Source organism: Heterocephalus glaber, unplaced genomic scaffold (genome assembly GCF_053883595.1).
Source record: "Heterocephalus glaber isolate CG9 unplaced genomic scaffold, H.glaber_assembly_v1.0 deba00000470, whole genome shotgun sequence".
In the NCBI taxonomy this organism is placed as follows: Eukaryota; Metazoa; Chordata; class Mammalia; order Rodentia; family Bathyergidae; genus Heterocephalus; species Heterocephalus glaber.
Window position 1 is genome coordinate 9423504 of NW_028258145.1, and position 13146 is coordinate 9436649.

The following is a 13146-nucleotide window of genomic DNA, read 5'->3' on the forward strand; positions in this document are numbered from 1 at the left end:
CAGCAGGGGTGGAGGATCCTTGTATCTTTCCTTGGGGACAGATCTTGTGTCACATCAAGGGTGGAAGATCCTTGTGTGCAAAAGACCAGTTTGAAAGCGCACTGAACAGGCTTTAGATATTATTCATGTGGTTTATAATTTGGCTATTGATTAAAATTATAAGTCACTCCAAGACCTAAGTGTGAACTGCTAATTGACCTTTCAGCTGGTAAACGGAGATAGACTTCCCTATGCCAACGGTCACAATTGAGGTCTCAATGATTGATGAGGCTGTGACATCTCTAACAAAAACAAACAAACAAAAACCACTGTAGCTGAGGAATTACGACTCTGTGCAACCATTCTCTAAGATCAAATGTTAGCTAAGATAACACAGGTGGCTCACTAGCTATGACCTGCAAGATAGCACAGGGAGCTTGTTAACCATGACCTGTCTTCACAAGTATATATATTATTCCACTTTTTATGGCCTAGCTCATTAAGTACATTAGCTCTGCTATTCCTGACATCTACTTTCACACACCCTTGCTATGTTGTATAATCATAAATACTGACTAATCCAGAGCTCATGGTCTTAGCCAGGACAGAGCTAAGATCAGGCAGTCTTTAGCCAGGAGAGAACTGAAGATCAATTCCCGGCCCCCCAAGTAAAAAACTACTGTTCGTTATACTTTATTCCTTCCTTGTTCTTTGGATTTTTTTCTTTCATCCCCTGCTGTCTCATCAGGCAACTGGGTATCCCCCAGTGACTGGCCAGGCTATCACCCTGACAACTGGTTGGGCTATCACCCCGACACTCATATCTGTCCCCAAGGCCAGACCTGGTGTGACAGCAGGGGTAGAGGATCCTCATGTCTTTCCTTGTGGACAGACCTAGTATTATATCAAGGGTAGAGGATCATCATGCCTCTCCTTGGGGACAGACCTGGTGTCACAGCAGGGGTGGAGAACCCTTGTGCCTCTCCTCGGGGACAAGACCCTGCTCTGGTTGGAGCCCATTCTCAGGGCCTGCTTTAGGCCACTCTCAAGCTTCATGTGTTCATCTGTTTCAATTCCATAGAAGAGATCAGGACAATAGATGGATGGCTATAGCAGGGCTGGTAGGGGTTATCCTGTAAAGTTTGTATGAATACATTAAATAGCAATTCTAACTTTATATAAAACATATACATGTAAGTAGTCTATGCAACCCACTCTGTTGGTAACTAAATACACTATGTTAAAGCCATGAAATGGAATGCGATTTCACCATAGGAAGTTCTGACATCTGCTATAGCACGGATGAACCTTGAGGACACTGCCAAGGGAAAGCAGCCAGTCACAGAAGAACATGGCCGGAGTCTACTCACATACGGCACCTGCAGGAGTCAAGTTCACAGATTGAAAGTGGATTGGTGAATGCCAGGGGTTGAGGGAGGGGACCCAGGAACTTATTGCTCCCTGGCAACAGAAATTTTTTGGGAGGATGAGAAAAGTTCTGGAGATGGAGAACGGTGATGGCTGCACACGTGAATGTATTTTTACCACTCACTGTACATTTAAAAATGGTTGCAATGATAACTTTTATGGTGTGTATATATAAAAATTTGAAAAACTAGTACAAATTAATGTCAAATGTAGGAGTATTAGTAATATGCTAAGTTGTCTTTCTGGTTGTTTTGGACATAATATTGAACTTCAGACTTTATTCATATAAAGTGAATATATTCTTAAAGATTAACTAAAAACAAATAGACTCAATCTCTTTATAACTGTACACTCTTGTAAATCACAACTGAAGTAGTGCTCTTTTGTGGTCTATTCTCAAGAAGGCTGAACATTTCTCTCTACATATGCATGAGCTGCAGTCATTGGGCATCTGTAAGTCAGCAACGTGCTGGCAACAATTTGGAGACAGATACTGGGGATTTCCTGTAAGTGCCAGACCACAGAGGTGGGAGCCAGGAGGGCGTGGCCAACCCCACTGCCACTGCGCTTCCGCTGCACCAGGTAAGTCACAGTACGTGTGGGAAAGACACTCGCAGCAGCAGCAGGATGAGCTGGCTTGCCATCTTAACCCCAGCCGCTGAGATCAGCCTGGGACACAGAGGAAACCAGAAAGGGAGAGACTGGTGTCTCCAATGAGAGGGGCCCAAAGTGCTGTAGAGAAAGATAGCAGTAAAGGTGAACATCCACGGAAGGCAGCAGAAGAGCTAAGCCGGTTTCACCGAACTAGAGGAGGCTGGAGAAAGAGGGCTCTGGATGCAGCTACTGAGACTGTGTGTGTGGATGCTGCTTCTCCCGTGTCCTGGAGGGAGCCACAGGGGTGGCCAGAGTCATATCCCCACCCTGGACCATGTCAAGGGTGCTGGGACTTGGTGGGGACCCACCCAAGTGACACTGTGTAGGAGTGCCTGTGCTGGGTGCTGTTGGGCTACCTGGAGACTGCAGGACCTGCAGGGCAGCCCTGACGTCCACAGCCTCACCTTGCCTGAGGGGGCCACAGATGCCACCCAGATCCACGGCTGCTGAGGTCCACAGTCACCAGTGTCATAGCCCAGGATACTCAGTCTTCCCAGCATTTGCACCTCCCAAGTCACATTTGGCCCACAGTTGCTTGCGTTGCTTTCTAATCCTGTCTTGCCACGTGCTCTCCTTTAACTAATTTACATCTCAGACTGTGGACAGAATTAGTGTTTTCCTTCCCTTGGCTTCAAGGTGAGAACACACAGGCTTCATCAGCTTATATGCTGTCTTCCACCAGGCTCTCAGCCGGTCTCTAACTGGCTCCTGTGAGCGTGTGAGGCCCCTGGTCCATCTGACCCCAAGTCCTGCTTCACTTCACGCACTGAGGCTGACAGATGAGCCAAGAGCAAAGGGCCTTAGGTGGTTTCACAGCTCAGCTACCTGAGGCAGACCATCTCTGCCCGTGACAGACACTGAGGACACCAAGCCACATGCCCTCGGCCAGTGGCCTCATCTCCTGCTTTCAGGACAGCTGTGAAGTCAGCATGGATCCAACCTTTTCTTTCCAGCCAGGTTTACACATCTGTCTCTCCCCTCCTGCAGCCCCACACTCTGCTTCCCCATTCCCTAAAATACGTGAGCAGACCATAGGCTATCAGTGACAAATGACGGAACTATCATGCTGTTGCTTCATGGCTCCTCAGGGCAGCAGCATTGCAGATACTGTGCAGGGAGCCCTGGCTGCTCTCTGGTTGCCTCCTGCTTCTGGCTGGGAAATGCAAGCACCTCCAGGCAGAACCCATCATGCTGGCTCACTGGACAAAAAAAGACCTGAGTTTCTCCAGGGCTAGAATGGCCTGATGTCACCCCAAATCACAGACCCTCTCCACAGAGGTACCTGGGATGAAAGCTGGTGAGGAAGTGCTGGGAGCTCCAGTGGACAGCTGAGACAGCATCTGCATTGCTCTCGGGGAGAAAGTGGGGTTAAATGCTGAGCCCTGGCTGTGCTCCTCGAAGATGCCCAGGACTAGATGTGCAGGCTGTGGCTCACCCAGGAGCACCTGGCTGCAGGCCTCGGAGCATGACTGCTTGGGTGACTCCTCTGAAGACCACAGTGGGCCGGCCAGGAGCGAACTCAGACCCACAGTGGACAGCTCAAAGGAGGAGGGTTAGAACCCGAGTCTGGGGCAGGTGTGGAGGAGCTAGGACATGCAATGCTGGAGCTCCAGAACTCCTTGCACTGGTGATGGCACATGTGGACGCCACCACTTCACCAGGACAATTTTTATTTACCAAAAAAGAAACACACAGAGCAAAGAATTAAAAGAATTTTAATAAAATTAACAAGTTTACATTTGTACAGGTTGTGTAGGTGGGACCCAAGGGAACGAAGGATAAAGTTGCAAGGACAAAAGTTCCCAGGGGACAGCAAAGACCAGGCCAGGGCCACCCCCTCTGCAGCCACCACCTGCACCCTCTCAGACGCAGGGCCCCACAGCCTCTGAGACATGCCTACGTTAAGACCTGATAGGCGACAGCAATGAAGAGTCCACAAAGCTGAGCAGTACTGCCTGCAGAGTAATCGTGCAAGGACAGTTGCGTGGAACTAATGAGAGAGTAGGTCTGAGTGACAGTTCTAACTGCTCTGTTCAACAGCAGTCACAAAACAGCAGGCCCATTAGAAAGAATTCGTCTTAAAAATAGGATCTGACAAAAAGACCTTGTGAGGGTGTGAGAAAGGGTAGAGAACAGTTTTTAACAGACGAGATGACTGCACGCTGTCACAGAATCTGCTTGTGTCGGGATTTGGTAGAGACGGAAACTGCTCAACTCCATTCTCATTCTTTGGAAGGATGACACTTGTCTCAAAATAACGCTGTGTTCAGAGATGGACTGGTGGCCCCACATTAGAAATGGGCAACCACAGGCCTTTTGCAAGATTGCACCCATTGTGTGTGTGTGGAGGAAACAGTGTTTTTCAAAGTGCAAAGTCGCATGAACAGTTAACTTGCTCTCCAAGGAATTCAAACCCCACTTCCTGGCCATGACAGCAACATCCGGGCACAATGAGTGCTCTGGAACAGCGGTTCACAGGGAGCTCGCAGCTGGGCCTCAGAGTCACACTAGTTTATGCAGTACAAAAGAATTTCCTCATCATTTATTCTTTAAATAACTGAAACACAGGAAAAAATATTGCCAATTCTCCCAAATAACACAGGGATGCTTTTGCTTTTTGGCTCACTTGCAACCTGAGAGGTAAACCTAGACTGATCATTTGAAGACAGCAAATCTTTTTACAGCCTAGGCAGTGAGTGCTTCCTTGGCTCTGAGAGGCTTGGGTGGATGGAGAGAGCGTGTGCTCTGGGCCCTCTCATCCTTCATGCCAGCTGATGACAGCTCCCCAAGGCTCCATCATCCCAGGGAAGACATTCACAGGTTCACAGGTGGGCAGTGAGGTGACAGCAGCTGCAGCACATCACGGATGAACACAGAAGCAAGGAACCCCATGGTGATGGACAAGAGGCTGCTTTCTGGGGGTTCAGAGACCCTCAGGGCAGACACAGAGGAGCGGGAGGTAAGGCAGTCCGACCTGACATCCCTCAGGGCTCTGCAGACGCCCCCACAAGCCAGGGCTGGCCCAGGCAGAGGCAATTTCATCCCCGTCCCACTAAGTGCATGATGTGAGCAGTCCCACCTGTGAGGCACAGACCTCTTTGTGCACTGTGTCTCCCTTTCGATTCCCAGGTCTTCAGGAGGAGGTATGTTGTAAGGAGAAAAATCATCCCTAGTGAATTTGGCAGGTCAATTTCCAAACAAGAGAAAAACTCCAAAGCTGCTGCAAGTTCAGATAAGAACACCTGGTTGCACAGGCTCATGGTGGAGTCTCCCGGAGCCTGCCTGGGCCTCGCCCACCTGGGTCCCCTCCCACCGTCTCCTCAGGATAGGCAAAGCAGCTTCTCTGAGGCTTCAGCAATTCCCAAACACATCCCTGTTCTCCAGGCAGTGAGAAGCACAGGAGTGCTTGGGGAAATGAGGCAGGAGCCACAGGAAGCAGGAACACACCCCACATCCCCAAGGCCAGCTCTTCACCGGGCAAAGGCAGAGTTGCCTGGATGGGGACACTGGGCCTTGGCCACAGAGGGCTCTGCTGCAGGTGTGAGTGTCCCAACTGCACAGGAGACCCCTCGTCCTTGGCTCCAGGTGACTGCAGTGCACAGGGAGCCTTGCTCGTCTCCATCACCAGGATTCTCAGGGATTCACATTCACGTTCACACAGAGCGGTCCGCAAGGAGGTGGCCTGGTTCATGGACACAGATATCACCTGGCACCCAATGGCACCCTCTGTGCTGGCTGGCACAAGGCGTGCGGCCGTCTGCTGTATCCAGCAGACCTCAAGAGAACTCAGAGTCACCCTCGCGCCCCAAGCCCAGCTCTTCAAGTCCGGGTGCCAGGGGTGGGGGAGCTGTGTCTGCTGGCAGCACAGTGGGTGTGCACAAGCCCCCCGTTTGGGTACCGGATGAAGACAGGCTCCGAGAAGGGATGCTGGCACAGCTGGCAAAGGTTTCGGTCTGAGAGCTGGATGGCGCTGCCTTTCAGCCTCATCTGCAACAGAAATGAGACTGAGAGTGTGGCCGGCAGTGGCCTTGAGGGGCCCCCTCCCTAGAGGTGACACATGGCCTCACAGTCACAGCACTAATGGGGACAGCTTTCATGGGGGCTTCAGGCAGTATGCAGAGGAGGAGATGAACACCATTGTCCTTAAGAACTGGAGAAGGGAAAAAGCTACAAACTCCTCTTATTGGAGCAATCATTGTGCGCCTGGTATCTCTATCCTCCCTCAACCTTTCTGGAGCTCTGGCTGTTCCAACCCAGGGCTGTCACCAAGTCACATGTTATGTTGGAGTCCCGGGGGCCCTGCACCTCTCACTGGTGAATGAGGAAAGAAAGGCACACAGAAGCAACTTGGTCACAGCCACACAGTGAGGAGTGGCATGCTCCTGACTGGTCCGGGAAAACACAATGCCCATCTTCAGAGGTCATGGACGTGGCCGAGGCCTAACACCCTTGCCCACTCTGACAAATAGAACCTGAGCCTTGCAGTCTTTCTGCACAATTCACTAGAGTCTACCCAGGCAGGGCCGCTGGCAGCAACCTGGTGGATCATCTCATCCTCACCCTTGTACCCCTCCATCTACAAATGTGTGCCCAGTGCCTCCAGCACCCTGGGCTTAGCCCTACGGAAACACAAATGCATGAAGCCGCTGCCCTAGTGAACTCAAGGTCTAAGAGGAAGACTATTATGACCACATACACAGAGCATCTAAGTGGGCAGCAGAGGGGTACTTGGTGGCTTTGCCATAGGAAAAGCAGGCTGAGCTGGCTGGCAGAAGGGAAGGTAGGAGCATCCCAGGCACCGGGGAACACATGTGTAAAGGCTGGGAGGAAGGTGACAGCATGTGCCCCCTGGGACGGCCCATGTGGCCAAGGCAGACTGTGCACTGGAGTGACAGACCAGAGGGGCGACTGCAGCTCCTGGCCGTGGGGGCCTTGTTGGGAAGGACACCTCGGGTCCCTACTTGGCCAGCCATGTGCAGAAAGAGGCCACCTGAGGGGGAATATAGTGCAGGGACAATGATGTGTGGTGGGAGGCACCTCTGCACACTGTCATGTGACTTCCTGAGCCTGTTTCCTGTCCTGAGCGATGATACCACATGATGAGATGACATGGTGTTGAGGACCACAGGGTGCGTGGTTTGCAACAGGCGCTCAGTGAGCACTGCTGTTCCAACACCTCCGCCCGTGTGGTTCTGTGTCCAGAGTGGGCAGCCTCCATCACCCCGGCTGTGCCAGCCCTGACTCAGCCTCTGCCCATCAGACTGCAGCGTCTGCTGAGAATGAGACACTGTGCGTCCAGCCCATACCCACCTTGTCATATGCATGGAGCAGGTTTTCCGACCTGGCCAGGCCAAGAGCCACCTGTGCAGTCCTCCTGGTGTGGATGCTGCCCCGGACGGCCCCGGTGAGGAATGGGCGGAGCAGCTGCACCGACCAGGAGCCGGGTAGCAGCTGCAGCACCTGGGTGGCATCAAACTCAGAGGTGTGGCGGTTGAGCAGGTCTACGGCAGCCACAGTGAGCTCAGGGGCCAAGGGCCCGGCCTGCAGGTACATGGTGAGCAGCGTGTGGAAGAGGCGCTGGCGGCAGGGCGCATCCTGGCCCTCGGAGCTCCACAGGCAGTAGTCCTCCGCCGCCGCTGTGTCCCCCAGCTCATGCACCAGGATGCGCAGGGCCTGCTCGTGCTCACCCAGTTTCCCGTGCAGGATGGCGCGCTCCACAGGCAGCCCAGCGCCCTGGATCCGCTCTGCAGGACAGAGGCCGCTGAGGGTCAGCCAGTAGCCTAGGGCCCCACCCGGCCCCTCCACAGCTCTGGGCCTCGGAGGGGATGGCAGTCACCGCCGAATGATAAGCTTGGTCACCAGGGCCACTGGATGGAGTGGAGGGTTCCTGGGTCTCAGTGAAACAGGAGACGACCTCTCAGGTGATGGCTAGAGAACCAGCAAATCCAACAGTCCAGGACCACAGAGGCCCGAGATCCTGCTCCCCGCCTGATCATCCCAATCTGCCTTCCCAGGGCCGGATCCAGGATTGAGGACAGGGCACCTCATGCCCTGGGGTACGTTCCAGGACTCAAGAGGACCCCGACTCCCCAGTGCTCAAGCCCCATGGAAAAAAGTCTAGAGTTTGTACAGAGCCTGCACATGTGCTCCCGGACACTTGCAGGGCCTGTGTCACTCACGGCTCCTGATAAACTGTTACACTATGTTGTTCAGGGAGCAATGACAAGGACAAAGGCTACCATGTCAGCACAGACACTTTTTACAAAATATCTTCCACTTGTTGCTGGTTGAATTGCAGATGCAGAACCCGCGGATAAGGAGACAGACTGTGCATCCCCCTTAAATCCAGACAGACACCTCCAAAACATGTGCTGAACCCCTTCGCTCTGATTTCTAATCTGCTCCACTGAAAGGAATATGGGCTCATACTATTAAAAACCCACATCTACATTAGCCAACAAAATCTGAAGACAAACAAAGTTTTCTTTTCTTTTCCCAGCAATGAAGCTTCCAGGACAAAAGAAAAAGATAGACCCTAAGACAGCGTCAGTCCTGACGGAGGACCTGCTTTGGTGGGCTGACTCACCCAGCAGCGTGCCTCTGTCCCTGGGCTGTCTGTAACAGGAAGACATCACAAGCGCCCTCCCTGCTGTGAAGAGCATCCCAGGGCCACGCCAAGGTCAGGGGCTGGGGGACAGCACACAGTGTCAACAAACGACTACCCTGGGGCCCCTACTGGAGGCTTGGCAGAGGTACAGGACAGTTCTGAGGGCTGTGGCAATTTCCACCTTCATACTCATCTTACCTGTAAATTCCCAGCCACCCCAAGCAGACAGACAGGGCAGGAATCATTACTACAACCTCCACAGCCCAGCCCAGCCCCCAGTCACTAACAAGGGGGCACTGCCACAACGCGGGTGACGTGTCCCCATGGCTCTCAGGCTGGAGGCGTGGTCCTTAGTGTGGCAGTGTGAGAAGGGTGGGGGCTTTAGGAGATGGCACCTAAGGCTGTGTGTGTGTGACAGAATGCAAAGCATCTGCCCAAGGTGCAGGAGCCCTGGTCCCACCCCAGTACTGCAAAAACAGAGAGAGAGGGAGAGAGGGGAGAGAGAGGAGAGAGAGAGAGAGAGAGAGAGAGAGAGAGGGGCAGCACAATATAAGCAGGTCATGTGGACACTGCTCTGGAAGAGATTAAGGTAGCTGGCCTGGGACCCTGGTCAGCTCTCCCTCTCCGAGAGGACGCCATGCTCGCCCTCACCTATCAGGAAGTGGACTCGGTACAGGTCAGATTTTTGGAGCAGGTGCCGCAGCTTGGTCTGCATCTCGGTGGTTGCAGCATCACTGCTGCTGGTGGCCACCCTCTGCTGCAGCAGCTCCTCCAGGTAGAGCATGGCTAGTTGAGTGTGGTACTCTTCCTTCTGCAGAAGCGAAAGTGGGGCGGCACACAGACAGCGTTTGCAGCAGGAGCGTGCAGGTCTTGTACCAGCAGGGCTCCCTCGACCAGGATGCACTGAGCAGAGCTGACTACTTTCAAAGATGCCACACCCAACACCCCACCGGGCCGGGAGCCTCCTGGGGACAACATACACAGTGGGAGTTTGCAACCTGTGTGCTGGAGTCAAAGGCCCATGTGATGAGGCAGGGTCCCTGGGTGTTGCCACGGGGAGATGGGGGGCCTGGTGGGAGGTCCTAGGGTCACAGGGGTGTGGCCCTCCCAGGGACCGTGGAACTCTGGCCCCTTCTTTCTGGATGTAAGTGGTTTTGTTGCACCATGCACGCCCACCACGCTTGCTGCCATGTCACAGGCGCAGAGCAACAGGTTGACTGAGCATGGAATGCAACCTCCAGACTGTGAAAGAAGCTTTCCTCTGCAAGTTAACTGTCTCAGGTGCTTTATCACAGTGACAGACAACTAACACATGGAGAGCATGTAAGAGCTTACTTCTCACTCTCAGGAAATAAGGGCCACAGGACTAAAGTATTCTACACAAATGTACAGCTTCTCCCTTTCCCTTTGAGGGTACTAAAGAGGGAAAAGAAGGATGCAAGTGGAGAGGACCTGACACTGGACGTGAACAGCCTCAAGCTCCTGTGGGCCATCAGTATAGAATGAGCAGCCCATGGACCTGACCCTGGTCTCAGTGCCATCCACCAGGAGTAGACAGCTGCAGCCCATGCCCCAGGTGGCTCAGAAGTGCTCACCTGCATGCTCCTGTCTACTACCAGATGCTCCAGGTACTTGACCAGGGCTCTGGGGTATTTCTTAAGGCAGGTGATGACATTGTCTGGATTAAAGCTGTTCTGCTGCTGCTCATCCACAGATCTCTTGGTGAAGACCTGAACTCCAACCTGAAGGAAGAGCAGAGGTTCATTAGGAGGAGGCGCAAGGTCACACTTCTCGATCTTCACTCTGTGCATATGTGCCTTAGACAAAGTTGTCACGGAGAGTACAGTGACGGAACATGTCACATGGCCACAGTTTCGCTCTGTCAATCAGAGTGCCATGAAGTGGCTAGGAAATATTTTTTTCAGGAGAAAAACAGTTCAACAGGAAGCACTGGCAAAGGGTAAAGAGCAAAGTCAGAAAAGCATCCTACACTTGGAAACACTCTGCTGGAAGTTCTCTTAAAATGCTGGAAACTAAAGAAAGCAGCACTTGCTGGTAATGGGTTTTAATGGCCCACAGGGGAACGAACCACTTACACTGTGAGGGTCAGGTCACCCCACTCAGAGATGGTGCTGGCCTAGGAGTAAGTGGACCATCAGGGACAGTGGCGAAGTCTCAGTATTACAGCCCAGGGCTTGGGCCACAGGCGATGAGTGGGTCCCCTGGGCACTCCGGTGTCACCTCTAGCACAGGCACACACCTATGAACTCGACAGGAGTGTGGATTTTGAGTCCTTAAGCTGGGTCTGTGCATCACCTCCAGCACCTCCATGACCTTGGCCAAGTGTCCCAATCTCTCCAGCCTTCAGTAATGTCCACCTGCCTGGTGGGGTTGTGTGCTGTTCAGAAGAGATGACAGAGCAGGGTGTGGACTTGTGCACTTCTGCTATCAACCTCCCTAACCTCGGGGAGGGTGGCGCCTGCTAAGGCACGAGCTCCACATCACAGGCATTGCAAGTGTAGCAAGGGCAGCTCTGGAGGAGTGCCCAGGGCAAAGGGTGGGTGGCAAGAGAGCACAGGCTCCAGCCCAGGCTTTGGATGGGCAGAGGTAAAGCCCAGAAGGTTCTCGTTGAGGACAAAGGTTTTGCCTTACAGAGCCAACTGTCTCCCCAGGGAGTCAGGCCAACATACAGGCATTCAATGGCAGGAATGGAAGTGCCTGCTCTCCCTGTCCCTGTCCTTGGTGGGTGCCACTCAGGACTTGGTCCCTCTATCCTGACCACGCTGGCCTTCTCCCTCTCTAATGGCCAAGTTCTGCTCGCCACACCTCCTGCCTCCACCCACAGCCTGTGTCCAGGGAGGGACAGAGAAGAGAGGACACTGGCGGCCTCTGCAGGCCCCAGATCTGGGCTGTTTCTTCTCAAGGACTGCGCCCTGCAGGCAACAGTGGTGCCAGACTTCAGGTTGGATGGCCAGGGGGGAATTAAACACCAAGGCACCAAGAATGGGGGTGGGGACCAGGCTTCCTGCTGGAACGAGGGTTCTGAGCAGCACAACTCAGAGACACAGAATGCAGGCGCTCCTCTAGACTCAGAGTTCAGAAGGTTCTAAGGAAGGCATTAAAAGCGGAAAAAGAGCCAAGTGTGGTGCTGTGTGCCTGTCATCTCAGCACTCAGGAGGCTGAGGCAGGAGGATCGCAGTAAGTTTGAGGCCAGCCTGGCCTATATGGTGAGTTTAAGGCCCAAATCACACAGCAAGACCCTGTTTCTAAATGGATAAACAAATAAATGGGCGGCAATGAAAACAGAGAAGCTGGGCATGGTGGTATATGCCTGTAACCCTGTACTTGGGAGGTGGAGGCAGAAGGATTGCCACAAGTTCAAGACCAGCCTGCGTTACACAGAGAGTTCAAGGCCAGCCTGGACTACATAGCAAAACCCTGTTGCAAAAAAACAAAACCAAAAGCAAAAAAATAAAGAAAAAGAAAACAGAGGAGGAGGTTGAAATGCAGCTTTTGATCCCTTCTAGGATCAAGGGATTTGAGGTCTGTTTCTATCAGCCACCTTGAAAAAGAAATCACCAAGGAAGCACAAACCTCCTCGCTTTTCTGTAGGACCCAGTCGGCATAGGTCCACACCAGCTGCTGGTCTGAGCAGTAGGTCAGAAAATCGACGACGTATTCATACAGGTCAGAGCGCGTGGAGTCCTGGATATCTCCATTCACAATGTTCACCCACAACTGGACAGGAATGGAACATTACGTTATATACCCTCATTCATAAGAATTAGCTTAGAGAGGCCATGTGTTTACTTGGCCTTTTAAGACTTAGAAATACGAATATCTCTAACCCCAAAACCCCAAATCTGAAACTTTTTAAAGCATGTTGACACTGTATTTTGGATTTCAGAGTTTTGGATTAGGGTGTTTCTACCAGTAAAATCTAGGTGAATATTCCAAAATCTGAGAAACTAAAATCTGATACACTTCCAGGCCCAAGCATTTTGGATAAGGAATACTCAACCTGTAGCAGGACAAACTGTAAATGGTGAGCTCAAATTTAATTTTTTTTTGGATGAAGAAATGTAAAAAGACAGTTCAGAAGACCAAGAAAAGAGACAACCGAGTTCCTTCCTTTTTCCTTCACTTCCTTCTTTCTTCCTTTTCCTGTCCCTCCCTCCTATCCTTCCTTCTTCCTTTGTGCAATACAGTAACAAAGCAGCAGATGACATTTACGGGGAGAGATGAGGGCATTTAACATGTTTCTTCATAAATTATGCGATCACTGCGAATGCCTGAGCCGGGAGGCAGCTCCCCCGGAGGCACCAGCTCACCTGTCTCCCTTCTCCACCACAGGTTCTGGATCCTGGGGTCCTCTTTGGGCAGTGATAGGTAGATGCTGTGCTTTTCAAAAAGCTTTGGTGACCATCCCCAGGGGCTCCCATTGTCTTTTGCACAAGGACCCTGGGGTGGATCCCAAT

General features: G+C 52.4%; 1 protein-coding gene across 11 annotated transcripts in view; it reads right to left on the reverse strand.

Annotated features, from left to right (window-relative positions):
- Positions 1-3760: 3760 nt before the first annotated feature.
- Tgfbrap1 (transforming growth factor beta receptor associated protein 1) overlaps positions 3761-13146 on the reverse strand; it is a 52203-nt gene continuing 42817 nt past the window's right edge. For all 11 annotated transcript variants that reach the window (XM_087204096.1, XM_004844481.4, XM_087204068.1 and 8 more), the window contains 5 exons: positions 12263-12406; positions 10264-10410; positions 9320-9479; positions 7372-7805; positions 3761-6048 (listed from right to left, as the gene is read on the reverse strand). In XM_087204096.1, the coding sequence (XP_087060222.1) occupies positions 5881-6048; positions 7372-7805; positions 9320-9479; positions 10264-10410; positions 12263-12406 (1053 nt within the window). In that variant the 3' untranslated portion in view covers positions 3761-5880. The remainder of the gene's footprint in view (positions 6049-7371; positions 7806-9319; positions 9480-10263; positions 10411-12262; positions 12407-13146) is intronic.